Source organism: Miniopterus schreibersii, assembly GCF_964146895.1.
Source record: "Miniopterus schreibersii genome assembly, chromosome: 10".
In the NCBI taxonomy this organism is placed as follows: Eukaryota; Metazoa; Chordata; class Mammalia; order Chiroptera; family Miniopteridae; genus Miniopterus; species Miniopterus schreibersii.
In genome coordinates this window covers 53,761,484-53,786,295 of record NC_138110.1, presented here as the reverse complement: position 1 = coordinate 53,786,295, position 24,812 = coordinate 53,761,484, and the positions used below count along the sequence as shown (strand labels likewise).

Here is a 24,812-nt window from a genome sequence, read left to right as displayed (position 1 = left end):
TTGCACTGCCAGCTGGGGACCTGCTGGGACCCTGGGACTTTGACCTTTCTGTCCAAGCCAGGGCCTAGCCTCCACTGAGCCACTGCCAAGCCTGCCTGCAGCCTAGGAGCGGGCCCCACAGGGAGGTGAGGACAGGTGCTGAGCTAGGCCTTCCCGAGATCCCCTCTGCCAGCCATGTGAGGTGTGTGTGTGTGTGTGTGTGTGTGTGTGTGTGTGTGTGTGTAGGGCACTCTCAGAAGTGTGTGACAGGGTGCTGATGTGAGGCTCAGAGTTGGGAAATGTCAAGGGCTATTACTACTAAAATATGAAGCTTTATCTTTTCCATAGAAGAGAGAAACCCAAAGTTCAGTTGATTTCCTGTTCCTGCCCAGTAGGGGGCCGTCTCTCACAAGGGACCAGATGGCTTTGCCCAAGCAGCCATTCAGCCCTCAAACTGAACTCCCACAAACCTTTACATGTCCCCCCCCTTCCAGCCCTTAGAGGCAGCTCTGAGCACAACCTTCCAGGGAGGAAAGTGAGCGGGCCCTGCCTCAGGCTGAGGGTTGGGTTTACAGAGGTGGCATCGGTGTCCCCTTGGCCAAGAGGAAGGCAGAGCAAGTCTGAGCCTCTCTATCTTGGTTGCTTGAGTGGTGGCAAAACTCATCAGTGCTTTGGCTTCATCTATGAGACTGAGAGATGCTCCCTGGCTTCGCGGTGTGAAGAGGAGGCAGCAAGTACGCACAGCTGTGGGACTGGGGTGGCTTTGCCGTGTGGATTTACCAACCACACTCTTTTACTTGCCTACCAGAAAGTCAGGGTGGACCCAGGGCCTTGGAGAAAAGGACCCCCAGGCCTCTGAACTTGGAAACCTCAGCACTTTCTGCACCAATGTCAAACTCTTTGGAAAGAAACCAAATCCTTAAAAAAGGGAAAGAAATCTGCCTTCTGTCCACCCTACTATCCCCCTTCACCTTCATCCCATCCCTGAATGAGACCATCGCCCCTTGACCTGGGAGCACAGTGAGGGGAGGGAGTTGGCCCCTGTGCCTCGTGCCATGTGACCTCTGCCCGGCTCTCCAGCAGCTGGCGCCACTTACACTTTGGCCCGGCAGCCTCACCCAGCTCTGGCCTAGGCTGGTGGGGACCTTTCTGTTTGATTTCTGAAGCAGAGAGAGTGATCCAGGGTTTGCAAAGGAAGCCTGTTTGCACTTCATCCACACGCACTTTGGTGGAGTTAGGTTTTTGTATTTTCTGTGTGTGTGTGTGTGTGTGTGTGTGCGCACATGTGTGTGTTCTTTAAGAGAATCTTCTAGTTTAAGATAATGCAACTCTTGAAGGAGAAAAAGTTACTAACAAAAATGTTGTGCTTTGTCAGTGTATTGAAGCACCATAAATAAACTTGAACAACTGAATGATATGCAGAGTTTGTTCTGTTTTCCTGATGAAATTGCCAGGAAACACAAAGGGAATATCAGTAGTACCATTACTAAAGAGAATAAAGCATTCTCTCTGCTGTTAGGGGTCCCAAAGAATCTGATTTTTATTCTATTTTAAAGATAAGAAACAAAAGATAAAGATAAATGGGTGAAGAAATATAAACAACGGGAACCCTGAGAACAGCGTGAAAAGGCCTGACCCTTGGCAGCTTGTGAATGGCAAGGGCAGATATTTTTAAAGCCTTCAGTTTTTAAAATAACATGAAACTTTCAGGTGGGGAAATATCAAGCTGAACAGTTAGAACTTGTTAAGGTTCCCATCTGTTTGAGCAGATGGGAGAGTAGCAGAAACGCCACGTTCAATCACATCCACCCCTTTCTTGTCAATATCCTTAATTCCGTTGCCCTGCTGCTCTTCCAGGTCACATGGCTAGAAGAATACCAACCATGGAGTTGTCCAAGAGCCTGTCTTCTCCACACCTTGACCAGGAACTCACCTGACTGAGCAGATTGGTTGCCATGGTTGACCAATAGTCTCTGGTTTCATTGTGATCCCTTGGGGCTGCCTGGGAAGCAGCTGGGTTACTGAGGGGTTAGCTTTGACTTCCCTTTTTATGCTCCTGAAACCGCCTACCCCATTACCTTCCCTGTTGTCTCAATAGATGTTCTTGCCACCTCTGTCACAGAGAAAATGGAAGTCATCGGAAGGAATACCCCCACCTTTCTGCCACCTCATCTGCCAGTCTCCTTCCACCTCATCCACCCTTCCTTTCCTAACTATCACAGTAGGAGAGTTGACTTTTCCACTTGCCAGACGCTCAATCCTCACCCAGCCGTGGCTGCTGTAAAAGGAAAAGAAACACTGAGAGACAAGAAAGGATTTGGAGACATTTAAAATGTGATTGCAGAGGTAAAATAATGGAACACAAGGTTGCAGGATAAAGCTGAGAATACTGCCCAGAATATATAGCCAGGTTTCAAACTCTTACCTCCTCTGCACCTTTCCTTAGAAAGTCATTGAAGGATGTGCTCCATTGAAATGAGAGACTAAGTAAAAAAAAAGAGGAAGATCCCAGGAATACAAGGATAGTTCAGCATAAGAAAATCAATCTATGTAATACACCACATTACTAGAGGGGAGAAAACACATGATCATCTCGATTGATGCAGAAAAGTCATTTGACAAAATCAACACCATTTCACAAGAAAAACAGTCAGAAAACTAGGAACCGGGCATCTAAAAAAACAACAACAACCCCACAGCTGACATCATATTCAATAGTAAAAGACTGAAAGCTTTCTACCCAAGATCAGGAACAAGACAAGTGGTAAGAAAGCCTACCTTTACCTCTGCTATTCAGTATTGAACTGGAAGTTCTAACCAGAACAATTAGATAAGAAAAATAAATAAAAGGTGCCCACATTTGAAAGGAAGAAGTAAAAATTATATCCATAGATGAAATGATTTTATATATAAAGAATTCAAAAGAAAGCTGCTAGAGCTAGTAAATAAATTAAGCACAGTTACAGGGTGTAAGATCAATACCAAAAAAAAAAAAAAAATCACTTGTGTGTCTATATACCTGCAACAAACAATCCAAAAAAGAAATTAAGAAAGCAATTCCACTTGTAATAGCACCTATAGAAATAAAATACCTAGGAATAAATTTAAATGAGATGGAAGTGAAAGCTATAAAACATTGCGGAAAGAAATCAAAGAAGATCTAAATAAATGAGGGACACCCATGTTCAGGGGTAGGAAGACTTAATATTGTTAAGATGTGATCTACAGATTCAATGCAAACCCTATCAAAATTCCTATGGCCTTTTTTATAGGAATAGAAAAGCTGATCCTATGTGTGACCTCTGTTGGCCCAAGGGTCCTGCACCCAGCCCACGTGGGTAGCAGATTTGTTGGTACTGACCTAAAGCCCATTATCCCTCTGCCTGTGGGTGAATCTGCAGGTGTGAGAACGTGTGTGCAGGTAGGGGTAGTGGAAGGAAGGGCAGGGGGCCAGACAAAGCACAGAAAAGTTGGCTGAGGGATCTCATGGTGGAGGGAATATTCATGAACTTGAGTTTCTCATTGGTTCAGTCTCTTGTTTCCCTTCTCACCCCTGAGGACATACATATCTTGGACCTTCATACCCAAACAACAGAATTGGCCAATTGAGAGGGGAGAGACAGGGAGGGTGGAAGGGGAAAGAAGGAAGAAAATGGGGCGGTAATGCATATCCTAATTTGGTAGAGAGGCCAGCATTAACCCAGCACCTTTACTTGCAGTTTAGCAGACAGAAAAACATGAGCCCCAGACCACAAGATCATATATATATATATACATATATATATATATATATGTATATATATATATACACACACACATAATGGGGGCGGGGAGGGGAGAGAAAGAGAGAGAGAGAAACATCGATTTGTTGTTCCATTCATCCATACATTTACTGGTCAGCTCTTGCATGTGCTCCGAATGGGGATTGAACCCACAACCTTGGCACATCAAGATGATGCCCTAACCAACTGAGCTACCTGGCCAGGGCAGGCCATGGGATATTAACGCAAAGATGTTCTCTGTAGCCTTATTAGACTTTTTGTGAAATTGGTAGCAGCCTAAATGTCCAGCCTAAAGGAACAGTGACTAAGGAACAGGCTTAGGGAAATTAATCCATATTATACATTGTGATGCAGATGTTTTTTAAAAAAATTTGAATATGTGTTGATATGAAAAGATGTGTGAGAAGAAAAGTGAGTGGCTGAACAATTAGTATGGCCCATTTTTCTGGGGTGGGGAGTGTATGAGATGAACATTAGGGCACAAGCAGAAATCTGGGATAGTCACCATTTAGTAAACAGCAGTTACCTCTGAGAAAGAGATTGAAGATGGTTTGGAGAAGCTTCCACTTTTATTTCACATACTGCTGTATGTTGGAATTCTTCGATAGAGTTTATGTAAAAACCGGCTTTGGGAGTGCAGGGGAGGAGAGGCTTTGTGGAGCAGGACAGCTTCAGAAAGGGGCAGGACCCAGGGCTCTGCCCTGATTTGCTTGGTGCACCTGGGCCAGCCACCGCCTCTTTGGGCTGAGGCCAGTCACATGCCTATGGGTGTGTTAGTGGAGGTGGGGAGCGGGCATGCAGGGCTCCTCCTGGGCGCTGTTAGAGCAGCCAGCTTTTAAAGCGTTAGAATGAATGGGAAGTTGTTGGCATTTTAATGAAATGGAATTGGAGAAAGCAGGATGACAGTCAGACTTTGAGTGGCCTGTTGAGGAGGAGTCACTGGGTGGAGCTTTTCTTATCTGTCCAGCAGGCCAGTCCCTGCCCTTGCCCGGAGTTAGAACCCTTAGTCTGGGCACCTTCAGATCAACCAGGGAAAGCCTTCTGTCCATGGGAGGTGGGGAGAGCTGAGAATCAGGTCTCCCGAAGGGCAGAGCGAGGCATGGGTCTCAGCCAGCTGTGGCTCTCCCAAGATGGTGCCCATCAAGAGAGCTCTGGCTGGCAGGCTTTGGCTCAATACAAAAGAGCTCCAGAGGTGTCAGGCATGAGGCTAGCTCAGGTGGGCATGAGCTGCCCCTCCCTGCCGGTGTCAATGGCAGGGCTAATCACAGAGGCTGGTGGTCCTCTCGGAGACTGGCAGAGGGGAGAGCTGTGTGCAACAAGCCCTTTGGATGGTTTCCAGGCTCTATGAGGAGGAGAAGTGATTCAGCGGATGGAATCAGGGAAGGCTGTGTAGGAGAGTCAGCATTTGAGCTGAACTTGGGAGGGTGAGGGTGAGCTTTCAGGCAATAAAAATGTGACAGTGTTGAAAGGGACTTCAGAGATCCTCCCTGTGACTCAGGACACACGCTATCATCACCAATTCACGTGAGGCTCAGGGAGCTAAAGTCACTTGCCCAAGGTCACATAAGTTGTGCAGTAGCTTTTAAAAGTTCAGAGGATCCCCAGGGCAGGTCCTTCAAGGAGCCAGTGGGTGCAGCCAGCATCGTGATTCAGGTCCCGCAGTTAATTAGTAACTGGAAGGCCTCGCGGCCAGCCTCAGCCGGCGGGGCTGGGAGACTGAACTTGAGCTGGTTCAGGAGTCTGAGCGAGTGGATGACAGGTCGCTCCTGACTGGGCAGGCTGTTCCGGCAACTCAGGACTGGGGGACCATGCAGAGAACCGGGAGGGCAGACCTGTGCTCGGGGCTGCTCCCCAGGACCTGAGCTGGGACGCAGAGTTTTCAGGTGAGAGGCTCAGCGGTGAGCAGGACACCGGCCTGCCAACTTGATGGTCTGCCAAACTGACTAACTGGTGACTTAGCTAACTTCCTTCCTAACTACCTATTGACTTCCTTTCCTGCCTAACTCCCTTCTTCCTAACTCCCTTTCTTCTTCCTAAATCTTCTCTCCCTCCGTCCCTTGCTTCCTTCTTTACTAATTTTCTTTTTTCCTAACTTTTTTCCCTTCATCCCTCTCTCCTTTGCCTCCTCCCCTTTCAACCAACTCGCTACCTAATTGTCTTCCTTCCTAACTAACCAGGATACATCCTGACTTCCTTCCCACTAACTTCATGCCTCCCTCTTCTGAATTCCTAACTTCTCCCTGAAAGTTCAGACTTTGAAGTCAGACCGGCTGGGTTCAAATCTCAGTTATATCACTAACTAGCTATGTGGTTGATCAATTCATTTCACCTCCTCAAGCCTCAGTAGTCTTCTCCCCTGACAGGGAAGATGATAGTTCCCAACCTATGGCGTTGTGGGAACAAAATCAGATCAAGCTGGCACTTGGTGCACACTGTCACTGGTATGTCATTGGCATGCCTTGGGCAGGCAGTGGTGTAAATGAATCAATCACAGTAGAGGGAAGACAGATGCAACAGCAGAAGCTGGTGCAGAGAAGGGAGCAAGAAGCCTTCAGAGCAGAGAGCTGCTCGTGTGGGGGTCACAGTCAAGGTGACGGGAGAGGGCGATGGTGGGCAATGGGTATGTTAAAGTTCCCACCAGGACTTAGAAGCTTTACACAATGGTACAAAGATTAAAAAAAAATGACCTAACCCACTGTCACCTTGGGTCATGGCCTTCCAGACTTTCCTCTGTGGCTGTACACAAGAGTACATGTGTACATATGTCTTTTGTTCTGTACAAAGATAGTATCCCTGATACACCTACCATTCTGAAATCTGGTTTGTTTTTTTCGTTTGACACTGTAGCACATATGTTTCTGCTTCCATTTACATAGGCTCCTATGTCAGTTTTGTTTGTTGTCGGGTAATTTTCCACTTTATATATGTCCAGGAATGTATCTTATCAATTCATTCCTTGATTCATTAGTCAAACATGTATGGTGCACCAACTATATTTCAGGCCCCGTTCTAGGTACTGCAGTCAACAGTGGACGAGAAGTCTTTGCCCTCGTGGAGCTGATGTTCTCATTCGAGACAGAAAATAAAGCGTTAACGTGAGAAGGTGTCAAAGAGTGATGAATGTTACAAAGTAAAATATAAAGCAGGAAAAGTGGATAGGGAATGAGTGGGACTGGTTTTGTAGAGAGACCAACCATCCTGGTTTGCCCAGAACTGTACTGGTTTAAGCACTGAAAGTCCCACATCCCAGGAAACCTGGAAGTCCCAGACAAACTAGGATAATTGGTCACCAGTAATTAGAAAAGGCCTATCTGATTGGTGACATGTGAGCAGAGACCTCTGTGACATTAGTGGAAGGCAGCTCTGAAGATGTCTGGGGGAAGAGCATTCTAGGTAGAGTAAGAGCAAGGGTCAGGAGGCCAGAGGATACTGTGTTTGAGGAACAGCCAGGAGGCCAGAGAGGCTGGAGTGTAGTGAGAGGAGAGCAATGGAGACAAGGTGGAGCTGGAGACAGGAGCTGGGTTGGTGGAATCTTGTAGAACATCGTAAAGACTTTGGATTTTGATTCTCCAAGTGATGTGATGTCACTGGGGTTTTGAGCAACAAAGTCACATGATCTGGTTCACATTTTTAGAGTCACTCTGGCTTTTGGTGGGAAAAGGTTGTACTGGGTAAAGATAGAAATAGAGACTCACTAAGGCAGCTATTGCAATAATCCATGCAAGTGATGCTAGTGGCCCAGGCAGGGTGGTAGCAGCAGTGGGTTTCTGGATGGAAGTTAGAGGCTGGTGGGATTTCTTGGAGGAGTGGAGGCGGGGTGAGGGTGCCAGCTTTCTAGGATGACTGATTCCAAGTTGCTGGCTTGAACTTTTGAGTAGGTGGTAGTGCCGGGGAAGAGTGGAAGGAGTGTGGGTCAAGACTTGCTTTAGACACATTAAGTCTGAGGGGCCTCTGGCCATCTAATTAGTGACGTGTCCAGGAAGCAGTTAGCTATTTAAATCCAAAATTCAGGAGAGACTCAGAACGAGAGAGACACTTGGGAATTATTGACTAGAGTTGGTGTTCCAAGCCATTAAACTGCTTGAGATCAACTAGGGAACAAGTGTAGACAGGGGTCCAAGGGCTGAGCCTGGGGACAGGCCAGTGTGGAAGGGTGAAAAGAGGAGGTGAGTCCAGCAGAAGAGGCGGAGGAAGAACAGTCAGTGAGGCAGGTGGGAAACCAGCAGCTCCTGAAGCCAAGTGGGGGAGTGGGCGTGTCAGATCCCCCCCACCCCACCCCCAGAAGAGAAGCGGGCAAGAGGGGAAACCCATCACTGGCCCTGGCATGCGAAGGCACCTCTCTTGTCCCCTATCAGGATGCAAGCCTCTTTGTAATGGGTTCAAGAGAGAAAAGGGAAAAGCATGGAGAGCAAGTCTGGACAACGCCTTCGAGGAGTTGAGCTGAAAGGGGGAACAGGGAAATGGAGGGCATCTGGCTGGGGATGTAAGGTGGAGAGGGAGCTGTTACAGCTGGCGATGCTCCGAAGCGCTTGTGGTGGAACATTTAGGTTGTTATCATTATTACCGCCATTGTTTTGCTGCTGAGTGAAGGGCCAATCAGGGGCTTGTTACTGAAAAGAAATGTCCTTGTTCTGGGTATGTGTTTTGCCAACATGACACACTGCCCATCTGTGTGTTGGTTCAACATTTCTATTTTGTTGGCAGATGGTAGGCTCTGATACTGTCCACTTGGTTTCCTTGGCTGACACCTCCAGGTGCCCTGCACTTTAGAGCCTGCAGGGAAGCCCGGGACCACTAGGCTCAGGTCCCTCCCTGACCAACCCCCTTGGCCCCAGCCCTATAGATCCCTCCACAGTGGTGAATTGCAGGGGTCTGGGTGTGGCATGTGGTAGCCACACAGAAAGTTCCAGAAGAACAGGGACTGTGTCAGGCCCTGTCAACTCCTGCATTCCCCAGAGCATTCCTCATGAGCTCTGGGGGAGAGGAGGGACCCATGAGGGCCTAATTATCACACTAGGCAGCAACAACTTCATGAGCCAACTACCGGCTAGGACCATGTTTCTTCCTCTTGCATAGCCGCAGAGCTGTGGGCCAACCAGCCTTGTCCTGGGGACAGTAGGCCAGAGCCCTGAAGGGGCCAGCAGGGAAAGGCCCAAGTGGCCAAGGACTCAGCAGTCAGAGACCAAAGTCAGCTGGACTGAGCCAGACACCAGTCCCAGAGTCCCAGATGGTTTACACCAGGCCTGGATATGCCCTAGGGAGCATGTCTTACAGACAGGACCCTACACACACACACACACACACACACACACACACACACACACACACACAGATTTACTGATATGCATCAGTATGAGTACAGACACACAATAACCTACATACACACATGTGGTTACTCTGTCACACACATGTATCATAGACACCCATACTTACCTGCAGACTCACAGATGTAGACACCCACACACAGGCTCACACACATACACACAAGCACATTAACACGTATAGGGATACACACTGACATGTCAACACACTGCACAGAGGATCCCTGAGGCGCACACACACACACACACACACACACACACGCTGAGAACACACAGTCAGAGATGCACAGACACACAGAAAAATTATACAAACAGGGTCACCATGACACACACAACAGAGCACAGGCAGTCATCTACGTGGACTACACACTGACGCGATACCTTGCCATACGGGGACACGCAGACACACCAGACAGACACACAGGCTAAAGCACATCTATACACGAAACGCCTGCACACCCACTCCCTGACCCACACTCCCACATTCTAACAAGCCAGGAGTCTCCAGGGTTCTCCTGCAGCTGCTGCCCACCCCCCAGGGGGAGGCGATGCCCCGAGGAAACAGAGGTCTCCCATTCTATCTTAAGCTCTGCTGGGTCCTGCATGACATCAACAGCTCCCTCGATGCTGATGCTGCTGGGAGTTTGGAGCTGGGGCCAGGCCGGCACCAGGCACAGACACTTCAGCCCTTGTTGGGAGAACAGAGAGAGGCTCTCTTGTCCATTGCCCATCCTCTGGCTCTAACTGCTGGTTCTCTCAGAGGCCTCTCCTCAGGCTGGTGCAGGTACGAGGGGCTGGGGAGGCCAGGGCCTGGCAGAGGGGCCAGCAGAGTCAGCAGGAGAGGGTGTGGCCGCATGGTGGGCTGCCTGCAGGAGCACAGGCCTAGGGCACCAGGCTGTACTCCCTATGGGCAGTTCTGCAGCTTGCTCTCTTAGGGCTCCACAGAGCTGGGGGACTCCCTCTCTTCCCCTGTGGTGACTTTCTCAGCTCCCAAGATGGCCATGGGGTGGTACCAGGTGCCCTCTTGTAAAGATAGGCAGTGTCTACCCAGAGAGGTGGGGCTGCAGCCTGGGCCCCACAGAGGGCCAAGGCTGCGGGCTTGGGATGCACAGTACCCGTCAGTTCCCTTAAGCAACTGGGATATCAGGGGAGATATCAGCTCTGGACCTTCCAAGCAGGGGTGGGGCTCTGGGCCCTGGACATCCTGAGTCAGGGCCTAGATATGCCAGCTTCCTCCACCTGCAGGGTGGGGGCAGGAAAGGCACTGTGCTCCTGTCTGTATAGACCAGCTGATCTGTTTAATCTCAGCTGGACACTGGCCAGTCTGGGGTTTCTCCATGGCATCAGCCCAAGACCTCCAGGGCAGCGCCCTTCCAGGGGCATTGGGTGGAAGTCCTTGTGGCAGGGAGATCATAGTACAGAGCCCATGTGGGGGCTTTCCACAGGAATTCATGGCTGCAACATGCCTGTATGGGAGGCTGGAGAGCCTAGCCTGTCCCTCATAAGCTGTGTCATCCTGGCAAGTCCCTTTCTAGGCCTCAGGCTAGAAATAGGGGAATGGGGGGAAGGGTGCAAACTTTTATGCTCTGCCACTGTCCTTCCAGGCCTAGCCAACCTGGACTCCTGGAGCTGCCCTGGCTCACAGGGTGTTGCTACCTTGGCTATCCCCAAACCTTGAAAAAGACTCAGCCTGTGAAGGGCCTCCCTTACCATTCTCCCTCCTTCCCTCAAGAGATGTTTGACTGGGGAGGCTGGGGTCCAGTGGGTATCATTTCTTCTTCCATGCAGGGGTTGCTGGCCTCTGGGGTAGGAGCTCAGGCTATGGCAAGAGCATTGAGGGAGTTGGGGTGGGGTGGTAAGGGCAGTGGTGCCTGAAGCCCTAGACAGGTGAAGTTAACTCCCCAACCAGCTCTCTCATGCCTGCTTCTTGTGCCCCCAGCACCCACCCTATCACTGTTACAGAATGGATGCTAGTCCTAGCCTGGCCGGGACTCCCAGTCCACAGGTGAGTGGGTCTTGGTTCCCCTACCCACCAGCAGGGGGCTCACTTCCTAACACGGCTCAGGAAATCTAGGCAAGCACCTGCCAGGAAGGTGGGTCATCCCAGACAGACTGTGGGGCCAGTAGGGGTCACCCTGAGCTCACAAAAGTGGGCCATTTGCAGGGTAAATAGAGAAGAGGCAAAGGCTTCAAGAAGTAAATTGGGTGGAAAAATCATGGGATTGGCCCTGAGGACACCTGGGTTCTAATAATGCCTGTGGAGCAGCCTGCAAGTCCTTGAACAGCGCTTCTCTGGGCCTCTGTTTTCTCACCTATACAATTGGCATTACTGCCAGCAGCCTCCCAACACTGTTGTGAGAAGCAGATGAGATGGTGGATGGTGGGGGTGGGGATGAGGGGTGGGAGGAGGAAGGAAGGAAGGAAGGAAGGAAGGAAGGAAGGAAGGAAGGAAGGAAGGAAGGAAGGAAGGAAGGCAGGCTGGTAGAGATGTTGGAGAATGGATCAGGGCCTAGGGCTGGGGAAAGGAGGGAGCCAGGAGTAGAGACCTGTTGATATTAATCACCTCTTTCTGTAAATGTCTTTAGCCCTCAAGGGCCAACGGGAACATCAACCTGGGGCCTTCAGCCAACCCAAAGTGAGTTCTGGTCTCTCAAACAACTTTCCTCTCTGGCTCCCCTCATACCTGGCTCCCCTAGCCTTGGGAATAAAATCCAAGTTCTCTGGTCTACCTTCAAGACCCTCTGTCACCTTCCCAGGACCGTCCCCCAGCTTTATCTCCCACTAATTCCCCAGCCTCTGCTCATGCTGAGCCCTGAGCCTGGAATGCCCCCAAAGCCTGTGTTGTTAGCAGCTCCCCACCCCTCTCAGGCTTTGAAGCCAGCTCCCTCACCTTCTATGCCATGGCGTCTGGCTTTCTCCCCACCTTACCTGTTGTTTACCTGATTGTGAGGTCCCCAGGTGCAGGGCCAGTCATACAAGCCCCCTTTTGTCTGGGAGAACATGGCATTCTTCAGCGGTGAGGAGGCTTGGCTATAGGAAAGCTCCCTGTAGGAAAGCTGCCCACCTTCAAAGTGAAAAAGAAGTCTGGATTTGATCTCAGGACCGGGTTTCACAATCTTGCAAATGCTGACTGTGTTCCCTCTTCCCCCAGTGCCCGGCCCACCGACTTCGACTTCCTCAAAGTCATTGGCAAAGGCAACTATGGGAAGGTGAGTCACATGGTGAAGGTGGGAGGCTTGGGTCCCCCTTCTCCGGCCTCCTCCATCCCCTGCCTGTCCCCTCCATGTGCAGAGAGGGAGCCCTCGACCTGCAGATCCCAGGATGCAGGGCCGGAGCTGAGGGCCGTCAGAGGGGTGGTCACCTGCAGGGCCTTACGTTTCTGCTTCCGCTCAGGTCCTCCTGGCCAAGCGCAAGTCTGACGGGATGTTCTACGCAGTGAAGGTGCTGCAGAAAAAATCCATTTTAAAGAATAAAGAGGTATCGAGCTCAGGCAGAAGCATTTCCTCCCTGTTCCTCCACTCCCAGGCGATGGCGGCTTCCCAAGATGGGTCCCAACTGTGAGGGGTCCATGGGCTGGGTGTAGGGGGGGGTCACAGCAGGGGACCAGGTGGTCCCAGGATGCCCACCCTTCTCAAGGAAGGCAGGCCAACAACTTCACCCGCAGGCCTGCAGGAGGAGCCAGCCCCAGCCCTGTGCCTCCCCGGGGAGACTACGGCCCCACAGTGGACAAGTCCTCTGCCTGCCTCCCCAGCTGCAGTGTGGGGTCACACTTTCTACTCTCCAAAGGCCCTTCCACCACAGCCATCCTGGAGTTCCAGATGTTTCATCTGACTTGAGTCTCTTTAACTCCAACCCCATTAGGAGGAGAGAGCAGGCCCAGAGAGGGAAGCTCAAATCAGGGGACCCAGGAGAGGGAATTAACGTTAACAAGACATCATGGGGGTGGGTCAGGGAGGTCTTCCTGAGGGAGGCGGCCTTGCAGCTGCCTTGAAGGTAGGGTTCGGTGGCCTGAAAAGAGGGTGTCCAAGCAGGGGAAACAGCTCGAACAAAGGCATGAATGTGGCCTCCTGCATGCAGTAATCGGATACGCTTTGCTTATCCCCCCTGGTTGAGGGGAAGGGGTTTCTGATCTGGGGGCTGGAGCTGCAGCCATACGCACTGGCTGGGGATGAGGCTGACCACACAGAACCCTGAATACCAGGCAAGGAGCTGGGCCTGGCAATAAGGAGCCACAGTGGGTGTCTGAGGAGGGGCATGGGAAGGTTCTGGGAGAGGCCCTGCGGGCTGTGACACGGCGCCCGGTCTTTGTGACCCCGCAGCAGAACCACATCATGGCGGAGCGCAACGTGCTTCTGAAGAACGTGCGGCACCCCTTCCTCGTGGGCTTGCGCTACTCCTTCCAGACGCCCGAGAAGCTCTACTTTGTGCTCGACTACGTCAACGGAGGAGAGGTGGGTGGGACCGCAGGGAGCTCCCCGGCGGGCTCTTAGCTGGGAGCGGTCCATCCCACACACCCACTGTGTACCAGGTTCTGGAATGATCTCACGTTCTCCATACAACAGACCCATTTTGTGGCTGAAGAAGCCCAGGCTCAGGAGCTAACTCAGTTGCTCAAGGCCATGTAGCCCATACCTGGCAGAGCCAGGACTGGCATGTGGGTCTGTGGTGACTTCCCCCTGCTAAGCTGCCCAACCTCACCTAGGAAAGGTCAATGTTAGAGGAGCTCTGTGGTCAAGATTTGCAATGTGCCAGTTTTACACCAGAGGCCTCTGGTGGGGGTGACCTGTCACTGTGGTAAATGGAGACCTGAGGCCCCCTGGTGCCCTAGCAGCACAACTGCATGAGCTGAGTTCCCTCCTGGACTTCACTCTGGCAAAACTTAGTGGGGCCTTCTCAGTGACCCCAGATTTAAACTCTGTGACCTTATGCCTTTTGGCCTGATGCCAGGAGGGGAGTTTTTGTCCTACATCCCTAAGTCTCCTGGAGGAGGTGAATAGTTTTCCAGGCCAGCAGAACATACCAAAGCCATTGGTCCACGGGCAGATCTAACCTGGGCTGAGTTTGACTCAGCCATAATAATCTTATCACCTGGGTGGGAAGAAAAATACATGGTTGAACCACCCAGTTTCAGATCCCAGCTCTGCCAATTGCAAGCTACATGAGCTTGCTTGGCAAGTCACCTGACGGCTCTGACCCCTCCCAGTTTCCTCTTAGGTGAAACTACCATCATATTTGATACCTTGAAGAGGGTCATGAGGAACTGAGGAGATAAGAGACGTGAAAGGTTCTGGCTCGGAGCCTGGAACACAATAGGTGCTCAATCCATGCTAATTAAGCTCCCCTGCTGACCTTTGGACACCCGACAACTGCTATATAGGGTGGGGGCCTACATGCCCTTTGTTGTCTGAGTACATTGCCGCTCAGAGAGGGGGTGACTTGGCCAGCTGCCCCCCCTCCACTCTAGGGACTGGAGCGCCCCAGGAAACCCTCTCACAGGTGTCCTCCCCCTCCAGCTCTTCTTCCACCTGCAGCGGGAGCGCAGGTTCCTGGAGCCCCGGGCCCGGTTCTACGCCGCGGAGGTGGCCAGTGCCATTGGCTATCTGCACTCCCTCAACATCATCTACAGGTGAGGCCTGCTGTGGCTCAGAGGCAGGCCTGGGCCCTCTGCCCCAACAGCCAGGGGTTTGTGTGGCCCCTAAATCCTGATGAAACGCCAGTGGACTGGTCCTTCGTCTGAGGAGAATGTCCCCAGTGGGGTAGGGTGGGCGCCTCCTCCTTTCTAGGATCAAGTGACCATCCTCCCTGGGCTTCCCTGGACATCTCTGTGAGCCTCTCTCAATAGTCCTCCCAACAGGACCCCAGATCCCCAACTGTCCTCACTAAGTGGCTGAGCCATCACAATGTGCTTTTCTCATTTTCTGCAGGGACCTGAAACCAGAGAACATTCTCTTGGACTGCCAGGTTTGTGTGTCTGCGTGTGCATTGTTGCACATGTATGCTGTGTACCCACAAGTGTGTGCATGGATGTGCATGCATTGTATAGGGATGCATTCAAATATGTGTGTGCACATGGCCATACATGTGTACATGCACGCATATATGCATCATGTACACATGAGACCATGTGTATATGTACCTGTATGTGCACATCTGTGTACAGGAGGTCTATAGAAGGCAGAGGTGAAGCCAGGTAGAGGCTTGTGGGTTTTGTAGTCCCTCCCTGTCTTAGAGTGAATTTCCTCAATATTTAATTAATATTAAATTAATTAATTAATATTTTAATTAATATTTTAAAATATTAAAACATTAATTACTTAATATTTTAATTAACCCAACATATACAAAATATTGTCATTTCAACATACAATCAATATAAAGTTGTTGAGATATTTTCTAAGTCTTTGAAATACCGTCTCCCCACCTTGCCCCTGTGCTGCTCCCAGTCCAGAAGTCCTGGGTCTCTGAGTATAGCCTCAACCTGTGCAGGGGCATTGGCCCCCAGGGCTGCTGCCCTGCAGGGTGGCATCTGGGCATTGGGGTTAGGCCTGGCCGTACCTTTATCTTAGACCACTTTCCTGCCCCTGCCCCCCCTCCTCCGCAGGGACACGTGGTTCTGACAGATTTTGGCCTCTGCAAGGAAGGTGTAGAGCCGGAGGAGACCACGTCCACATTCTGTGGCACCCCTGAGGTGAGCTCAACCTCCTAAGAGAAGGCAGGCTATGAGTGACCGAGGCCACATCTCCTGATTAGAGGCAACAGGTTACACCTAAAGGGCTCACTCCTCCACTCAGGCACTCCCCAGAGCTGCCTGTGCACTCATCTGGGTAATGGGGGCATCAGCTCTGGGGGCTGCTGGGACCCAGCCACCTGCTGGCGATTCTGCCACAGTGATGTCCAATAGAAATAGAAACAGAAATGCAAACATGTAGGCAATTGAACTTCTCCAGTGGCCATGTTTAAAAAGTAAAAAGAAACAGGTGAAATTAATTTTAATAATATATTTTAATTAACCCAATATATACAAAATATTGTCACTTCAACATACAATCAATATAAAGTTGTTGAGATATTTTCTAAGTCTTTGAAGTCAGCGTCTGTTTCACACTGCTGGGCCATCTCAGCTCTGATCAGCCACATTTCAAGTGTCTGGTGGGCACATGTGGATAGTGGCTACTGTATTGGACAGCACTGGCCTACAGGGTGTGTAACAGGAGGTCCTAGCCTGACAGTTAAGATCAGGGCTTGCAAGTATGAAGGAAGAACTTTATTTCCACCCTTTTCTATTCACCAAGAGCCTGGAGGGTTAGAATTTGTGGGTCTCAGCAGTAATTCACACATGTCTGTCTGTCCTGCCAAGGCCTCTATGCAGCCTTGGGGTTCAAACCTTTCCTTAAACTCCCACTAGTGCTGGATGTTGGACCAGAAGGAGTCACTAAGTGCTTGGACAGATGTCTGGGTGGGGTTGTGAGGCCGAGGCTGCAGGCCTAGGAAGTTCCACCTAACCTGGCAGGGGGCAGGGCTTTAGCTGCTCTATTTTTCAACCTGTGCTTGAAAATCTGGGTTTCAGCCTGGCGGGTGTGGCTCAGCAGTTGAGCACCAACCTAGGATCCAGTAGATTGCCGTTTGATTCCTGGTCAGGGCACATGTCTGGGTTTCCGGCTCAACCTCCAGCAGGGAGCGTGCAGGAGGCAGCCGATCAATGACTCTCTCTCATCATTGATGTTTCTCTCTCCCTCTCTCTCCCTCTCCCTTCCTCTCTCTGAAATCAATAGACATATTTTTTTAAAAAATGAAAGAAAGAAAGAAAGAAAGAAAGAAAGAAAGAAAGAAAGAAAGAAAGAAAGAAAGAGAAAGAGAGAATACACCAAATATATTAAAAAAAAAAAAAAAGAAAAAAGAAAATCTGGGTTTCAGATCTCAGCTGGGCCTCCTCAATTTGGTTTTAGGGTAGCTGATGGACAGATGACCTCTTTGAGCAGTAGCCATTGTCTGTGTTTGTGTATGGCAGGGTGTCTGCTGGATGGGGCTGGTCTCCCAAAGTCTGGCAGCCCAGCTATCCCTTCTTTGGATGTTGCCAGGGCAGGGAGCAGGGGACATGGCACCCTGGCTCGTGTAGGAGACTGACCCCAACATGTTATCTCTTCCACGATCTTTTTCTCCAAGCACCTTGTTTACAGATGAGGAGACTGAGGCTGAGGGTCTTTCCCCTCAGATAAGTGTGTTTCCCCTCAACAGTACTTGGCTCCAGAAGTACTTCGTAAAGAGCCCTATGATCGGGCAGTGGACTGGTGGTGTTTGGGGGCCGTCCTCTACGAGATGCTGCATGGCCTGGTGAGTGGGGTGGAGCTGTCTGCAAGGGACGTCTGGCTCTGGGGAGAGATGGAGTGGGTTTCCACTCCAAGCTAAAAAAGATGACGCCAAAGTGAATACAAGGATGATATGTATTTTTTTAAAATACTGTCAGTTCAGCACTTATAATATACCATCTCCTATGTTACTCCTTTGGTGCCTCAAAACAGCCTTTGGAGGGTAGCTGCAGGAAATGGAGTTGTTCTTAATTTACTGAAAGGGAAACTGAGGCCCAGAAAGGTCACAGTGCTGGTAGGTTGTGGGACCAGCCCTGGACCCAATCCTAGGCTGCCTGCTTAGATGGAGGCACGTGTAGACCCACCCCAGGCCAGGCTTCACTCTGGGGGGGCTTCGTCAGCAGAGCTTGGTGGGTCTGAAGGAACAGGCTCTGTGGAGGCTGGAGAAGGAAGAGCTGGCAGAGGAGGTGGGAGGAAGAGCACCAGGAAAGGTGGGCTCTGGATAGGGTTTGGGGCCTGACTCTCTTCTGAGCTATGCCACAGGCTTTAACCTCTCTGAGCCTTGTCTTCTCATCTGAAAAATTATTACCTGTCTCCAGGGACGGTTGTGAGGCTGGGATGAAACGATGAAGTGTGTGTGTGTGGGGGGGTGACCTTTGAAAAGTGCAAAGTTGGTGCACAAGCCGGATTAAGAGAGGTGGGATAGGGGATGCTCCCAGGAGGCCCACAAGTCTTACACTGGTGAAAAGAGACTCCTCAGCCTTCCCAGCAGCCCTCTCCACTGTGCTAGAAGCCCAGAGGTCTCCGTCCCTCTCCAGTCTGCCACGTGAGCCACTATATAAGATGCGGGCCTGGCTGAATCTGTCCAGCGACCCAGCTTTGCTCCAGGTCTCTCTGAGACCTGTGCCCACTTGAACATGGATGATCCTCCAGCTCTCTCCCTCTTTCACCAGCCACCCTTCTACAGCCGAGACGTATCCCAGATGTATGACAACATCCTGCACCAGCCACTACAGATCCCTGGGGGCCGGACGGTGGCGGCCTGTGACCTCCTGCAAGCCCTTCTCCACAAGGACAAGAAGCAGCGGCTGGGCTCCAAAGCAGACTTTGTAGGTGACTTGCCAGTGGAGCACTGGCCCCTTCCTTCAGAGGCAGCTGTCCTGTGAAACCAAGCACTGCTAATTTGTTCATTGGAAATTCATAGCTTCTGCTGCCTGATTACTCCCTTCAGTCTAGTTCTTCTGTTCAGCCTCTCTACTGAGCACCTGCTTTGTGCCAGACATTGAGCTAGGTGCTAGGGATTCGGTAGACTGGGTCTCTGCCCTTATTAAGCTTATTGGGGGGAGGCAGACAATGAACAAATATATACAATAATTACAGAGTGTGACAAGTGTCAGGAAATAAATAATGAGCTGAGATAGTAATGGGGGGGTGAACTCACACTGGCATGATCAGGGAGGTCCTCTCTGAGGAGGTGACAATTAAGCTGAGACTTGAAGGATGAGAAGGAAACAGTCATACAGAGCTGGGAGGAGGCATCCGACCCAGGGCAGCATGTGCAAAAGTCCTGTGGTGGGAACGGGAGAGTGGTACACTTTAGTGTATGTTGAGCACGGGTGTGGTAAGAACCAATTCAAGTTTTAAGAAATTCCTCTGGCTTCTGTGTAAAGTGGACTGGACTGGCTTTTCACAAATATCTGAGCGCTTCCTCCTTGCCACTGCCCAGGCTGGGCACTCACGATATAGAGATCAATAATTCACAGTCTATTCCCTTAACAAATTTATTATATGTTGGTTTCTAAAGTTATTATTAAAGTAGCATCTAAAAAATATAATCTTACATTACCTACTCAACCAATGACCATTTGGATTTATAAAAGGAAGACCACAGTACTCTTCTTCCTAGAACTTTGTTTTCTCTTCTAGCATCGTGGTTGAGATGCATGAACTAGGAGACAGGCTACCTGGGTTCAGATCCCCCCTCCACCACTTATGCTTAACTTCTCTTGGTGAGCCTCAGTTTCCCTACCTGTAATAATAGCACCTAGCTCAAGGCTGCTACTAAGATCATGGATTAAGATATGCAAAGCACTTAGGCCAATGCCTGGCACATAGTAAATCCTTTTTAAGTGTTTTTACAGACAGCCCTACATGTTAGATACTGTGAAACATAACAACATTTAGGGCATTTGCCTTCCCATCCCTGGTTAGCTTAAAGAATGGGATTTTCATGAGGACCAGTCCACTCCTTCCAGGTGGAAATTTGCATGGTAAAAAATATGTATGATTTAAACAATAAGATATATTCACTTAGATCAAAATTCAAAGAATATTCAGAAAAAGTCCCTCCAGCTACCCAGTTCCTTAATTTAGAGGCAACCAGTGTTACCAGTTTTTAGGTATCTGGGATATTTTGGATCTGGCTTTTTAACAAGTCCAGAAGGTGGTAATTTGATACAGGCGGCCGGAGAATCATTCTTTGAGAAACACAGATAGAGGGTCCTGCAGGGACAAGAGAAAGTTGACATTGGTTTGCAGCAGGAAAAAAGTGGTGAAACACGGCTAGAGCTGAGTCCTAAATTCTGGGTCCCTGAGAACCTACAGCTTTTCCTGGGGCTTTCCTTCCTAAACCTTCTATAGTGAGTTCATTTGTCTATTTCTCTGCTTTGCGTTTTCGAAGAGTCAAAATGCACTAAGGCAGAGTGGGGCAAGGTCCCCACGATCCCCTGGGAACCCCCAGGGCAGGTTCTGCTGTCTTGTTCAATGACATACTGCCAAAGCCTACCACGGTGCTGGCACAGAGTAGGTATTCAGTAAATAGATGTGGAATAAACAAATGTCATGGGGGAAAGGGTTTGGGTTCCTGATGATCAAGAAGGGGAGTGCCTGGCTGCAGAATGCCCCATTGTCCCAGGAAACCAGCCAGAGGTAGAAGTTACTTTCTCAGCAAAGGTTTTAGGGCTTCACAGCCAGCTGCCGATAGAGCTGGAGCTCAGGCCCATGTGGAGGTGGGGTGGGAGCACTATGCGGAGGGCTGCCTCTGATCGGCACCTTCTTCCCGCAGATTGAGATAAAGAACCACGTGTTCTTCAGCCCCATAAACTGGGATGACTTGTACCACAAGAGGCTGACTCCACCCTTCAACCCAAACGTGGTAAGAGGTCACCACATTCCAGATTCTGCGTTACCAGGGCTAGTGGCAGTTTGGAAGGTATCTGGGCCAACTCTCTACAGATGGAAAAACCGAGGGTCCAAGAGGCCCCATGATTTGTCCAAGGCCAAATAGTAAGTTAGAGGCAGAACTGGTCTGGAACCCAGAAGCCCTGCCAGTCCAGCTGTGTGATGAGCCATGTTTCCGCTCCTTTACTTTTAGCACCACTGACTCTCATTGCACAGCCCTTTTCAGTTTTTAAAATGCTCTGTGTCATGTACCACACCCAGATGGAGCCAAGCCCTGGAAAGACATTTTCCCCCTATGGTTGGCTTTCCCCCCGATGATTAAAATGGCATGCATTCACTGTAGAGCGATGGAAAACAGGGAAGTGTAAAGGTGGGTGGGTGGGCTGAAGCTCTAACCACTTTATAGATATAAAACATGTATATAGTATGTTTTAATTAATTTATTTATTCTTAATATGTTTGTATTGATTTCAGAGAGAGGAAGGGAAAAGGAGAGAGAGAGAGAGAGAGAGAGAGAGAGAGAGAAACATCAATGATGAGAGGGTCATTGATCGGCTGTCTTCTGCACCCCCCTACCCCCCTGTGGATCCAGCCTGCAACCGGGCATGTGCCCTGACCGTGAATTGAACCAAGATCTCCTGGATTCTAGGTCGATGCTTAACTGCTGAGGCACGCTGCTGGCCTGGCAGGGCATATTTTTTATAAGACCCACCAACATCCAAAATTACCTATTTGTGTACATGCTTATTACCAATCATCCTACCCCTGTACAACGTAAGCGCCATGAAAGCAGGGGCCTGCATTCCCAGGGCCATGAACAGTACCCGGCAGGCACTCAGTAAGTGTATGTTGACTAGACTTGTCTGAGGGTTATTGTGGAGCAGGCGGGGAGGGTGCCAGGGGGTCAGAGGAATTGATAAGTGGTTATTGGACATCGTGGAATAAAATAACTAATGTAAAGGCAGGGGTGACAGGTAAGTTAGGGTGTCCAGAAGGCACTCAGAGGGCAGGCCTAACATTCCTCTCGGGGGGTGTGAGTTCCTTTGGCAGCTCTGACCCGTGTTCCCTTCTCATCGTTGGCTTATATTCACAGGCAGGACCTGCTGACTTGAAACACTTTGACCCAGAGTTCACCCAGGAAGCCGTGTCAAAGTCCATTGGCTGCACTCCAGACACTGTGGCCAGCAGCTCCGGGGCCTCAAGTGCATTCCAGGGATTTTCCTATGTGCCGGAGGATGATGCCGTCTTGGATTGCTAGGAGAGAAGTACCTGTGAAACCACTGAAGGCAGCTGGTACCTGTAAGGAATTACCTTCAGCTGCCAGGAACAGAGACTCAAAGTAACAATGGCTTAAATAAGATATTTTCCCAGCACATAAAGAATTGTGCTTAGGTGCCCAGGGCTGGGACAACAGGTCATCAGATATTCAGAGGCTTTCTGTATTTTGCTCTGCCATCTTGGCAAATGGCTTCAATATTAGTTGCTACATTATTATAAGGTGGTTACTGGAGCTCTAGCCATTGCTTTTGTGTTCTGGGTAGAGGAAAAAGGAGGGAAGAGCAGAAGGACACTTTTAGAGTTTCCCAGGAGCCCTACCCAATGACTTCTGCTCACTAGCCACCCATGCCTACTGTAATGGAGGTGAGATATGTGACTTACGTGCTGGTACTTCATCACCCCTAATAACACAGGCGTCCTGACACGAAGGTGGGGGGAACGTTGGGTAGGCAACCAGGTCTCTTGGTGTTTAGATTTTGATTTCAAAGTGTAAAATGGCAGAGATGAGACAACCTATAGGGTATCACCTAACATCTTTTTATTTTCTTATGTTGATGGTATCTCTTTGTTGTGGGTAGTGTTGGACACTTGTTATTAGGTTTGTCTGCCTGGCATCTAAACCCCTTCCTATATTCAGGGAATCTCCTACTTTATGAGTCTGGATGAGGCTCCATAACTACCTCCAGTTACTGTAGCTATAATTCTAGATAGTGACTTTCCCAGCCTCCCCTGCAGCTAGGGTCAGGCCTGTGGCCCAGAGATGCACCTGTGCCAGATTTTGACTCAAAGAAGGGACTGGAAGCTCTTTTTCATGCGGTAGGTGTGGCCACAGCACCCACAAAACCAAGTTCCTGGTGTAGAAGTGGCAACAGCTTAAATTGTAGCAATTGGGACTTAGTGGCAGCGGCGGCGGCAGCAGTAGCTTCTTCGTATCAGTGCTGTGGTGTCATTCCCGTCATTCCTGGGAAGCCTTGCATCTTGACCTCCAGCTTTCGAATGATTTTGAGAGCTTCTGATCCTTTTAACACCCTCTTTTTTGGCTTGATTGGCCCAAATCAGCTTCAGAACAGCAGCCTATGCTGAACCAGTTTCTGTGCTAGACTCTTTCAAGTCTATTATCAGTTTTTATCCAAACAACCCCAAGGTAGGAACTATTACTGTCCCCTTTTCCCAATGAAGAAACAGGGTCAGAGTTGTTTCTTACCTGGTCACATAGTTAGTAAGGGTCTGAGCTGGGACTTAAGAGCCATATAAGCTGACACCAGCGCTCTCACATGTAACCTTTGCGCTCATCTGCCTCTCACTCTGTTAGGTCCAACAGAATGGCTGTCAAAATCTCTAGTGAAAACCAAGTCAGGAATCGATCAGAATAAACTAGGTGGTGGGAATGAGGTGTTGAATAGGAGACATTTAACTGGATACTCATGGTCTAAGGCTGGTTGCCAAGTTCATGCTGTGCTCCACCTCACCTGTCCCTGTTTGGCAGGTTTAAGGCCATGCATGGGAGCCCAGGCCTTGGACAGGGCTGGAGACTGGTGCAGGCTTGGTGACCAGAGCTTTCCAGCCACCTATAGAGCTCCATGTATTCAGGATTAGTCATTTCTCAAGGTAATTCTGGGCAGAATCTGAACACATAACCTCATGAATTCAGAACACCCTGCACTTGTAGGATGGACCATGCTGCTTTATTTCAGTGGAAGTGGTTTTTGGGTTTTTTTCTCCCCACAAACCTATGGTTCATCACCTATGGTTCTGGGTTTGTGGAAGCTTTTTGGTTTGTGGAAAAGAGAGGAACTTTCTTAACATCAGTGTGCACAGTGATTTTCATTGTCTTTTCCTCTTCAGTTCCACTCTCTCCCTTCCATTTTTCCAGGGCAGCCCCCTGCTGCAGGATTTATAGGGGATGAAGCTGAACATCATGGAAAACACACCAATGACAATGACACTGGACATCAAAGCTGGGTCAGGAAGATCTGTTGTGACCCTTTGACATGCACAGAGAACTCTGAAACACTCTGATTTGATTTCTATCTTAATAGTGTCTGTAAATCGAAAAAGTAGAACATGAGGGAGGGGCCAAAATCCCCCCAACTTCCCAAAGCAAAATGCAAGATTGTAATTGTCTGAAATGTGCTAGTACTGTCAAAAGTACACAATCTGCTATGGATTATAAAAAGCATAATGACTCTTTTAAGACTATAAGATCACAAACATTTCAGCAGTATAGAAAATAGAAATGAAGAAAAACTATGATATTGAATTGATCATACTACACCCATGTTTACTGGGCACATTCTGAGTGTTACATGCATTATCTACAATTTTCACAGTAAGCTAGCACTGAGAAATTATTAAACTCCCTTCATAGATAAGAAACATTTGCTCAGAGAGATTAAGCAACTTGCCCAGGGTCACCCAGCTGGTATAAGGCACAGCCAGGAATTGAACTTGGCAGCAGCTGATTCTAAGACCTCTGCTCTTTCTACAGCCTCCAACAGTGGGAGAAGTGCTCTGGGCAGGTACACTTTTAGTCTTCTAGCGAACACTGACTACATAAAGCAAGAAGGATGCCTAGACCCATCCTAACACTCAAGTGGCACAGCCTACACTCTCTACAGTGGAACGACATCACTTCCATTTGTATCCCTCACTGAAGACTGTATTCACCCAATTTTGCACCAAAATACAGCAACCCCAGGAAAAGAATTCTGAATAACTCTCCTCCACTTAACTCTGCAATGACAGTAATTGTGAAAAGGCAACAAGAGTTTGTTCTAAGATCCCAACACTCCTACCACTCTGTACATGTTGAAGATTCTAGCAAACATAAATTCAAACAGAAACTGTCCGAAGTGTCTGCTCTCATTGGGTTGAGCCAGCGAGGTGGTGGCACCCACACAGGTCCACAGGTTCAGGGCGCCCCCCTAGGAGAAGGAAGGGCCTCTTCACTGGCACCTGCTTTCCCC

General features: G+C 49.5%; 1 protein-coding gene across 16 annotated transcripts; it reads left to right on the top strand.

Annotated features, from left to right (window-relative positions):
* Positions 1-5,371: 5,371 nt before the first annotated feature.
* SGK2 (serum/glucocorticoid regulated kinase 2) lies at positions 5,372-24,694 on the top strand. 16 transcript variants are annotated; one of them, XR_013999717.1, is made up of 16 exons: positions 5,474-5,644; positions 9,670-9,866; positions 11,022-11,087; positions 11,668-11,717; positions 12,234-12,291; positions 12,476-12,559; positions 13,402-13,533; positions 14,596-14,708; positions 15,007-15,043; positions 15,684-15,770; positions 17,318-17,413; positions 18,342-18,497; positions 20,453-20,542; positions 21,662-21,867; positions 23,333-23,454; positions 23,720-24,694. XR_013999717.1 is itself a non-coding variant. In XM_081149539.1 (15 exons), the coding sequence occupies exons 3-14, from the start codon at positions 11,046-11,048 to the stop codon at positions 21,824-21,826; spliced, it is 1,110 nt and encodes a 369-aa protein (XP_081005665.1). In that variant the 5' UTR covers positions 5,474-5,644; positions 9,670-9,866; positions 11,022-11,045; the 3' UTR covers positions 21,827-21,867; positions 23,720-24,694. The 16 variants fall into 16 exon arrangements, 8 of the variants coding, with proteins under 8 accessions (XP_081005659.1, XP_081005664.1, XP_081005662.1 ...); XR_013999711.1 differs by lacking the exon at positions 9,670-9,866 and having other exon boundaries at positions 5,372-5,644; XR_013999712.1 differs by lacking the exons at positions 9,670-9,866; positions 23,333-23,454 and having other exon boundaries at positions 5,408-5,644; positions 23,720-23,808; positions 24,335-24,694.
* The last annotated feature ends 118 nt before the right edge of the window (positions 24,695-24,812 follow it).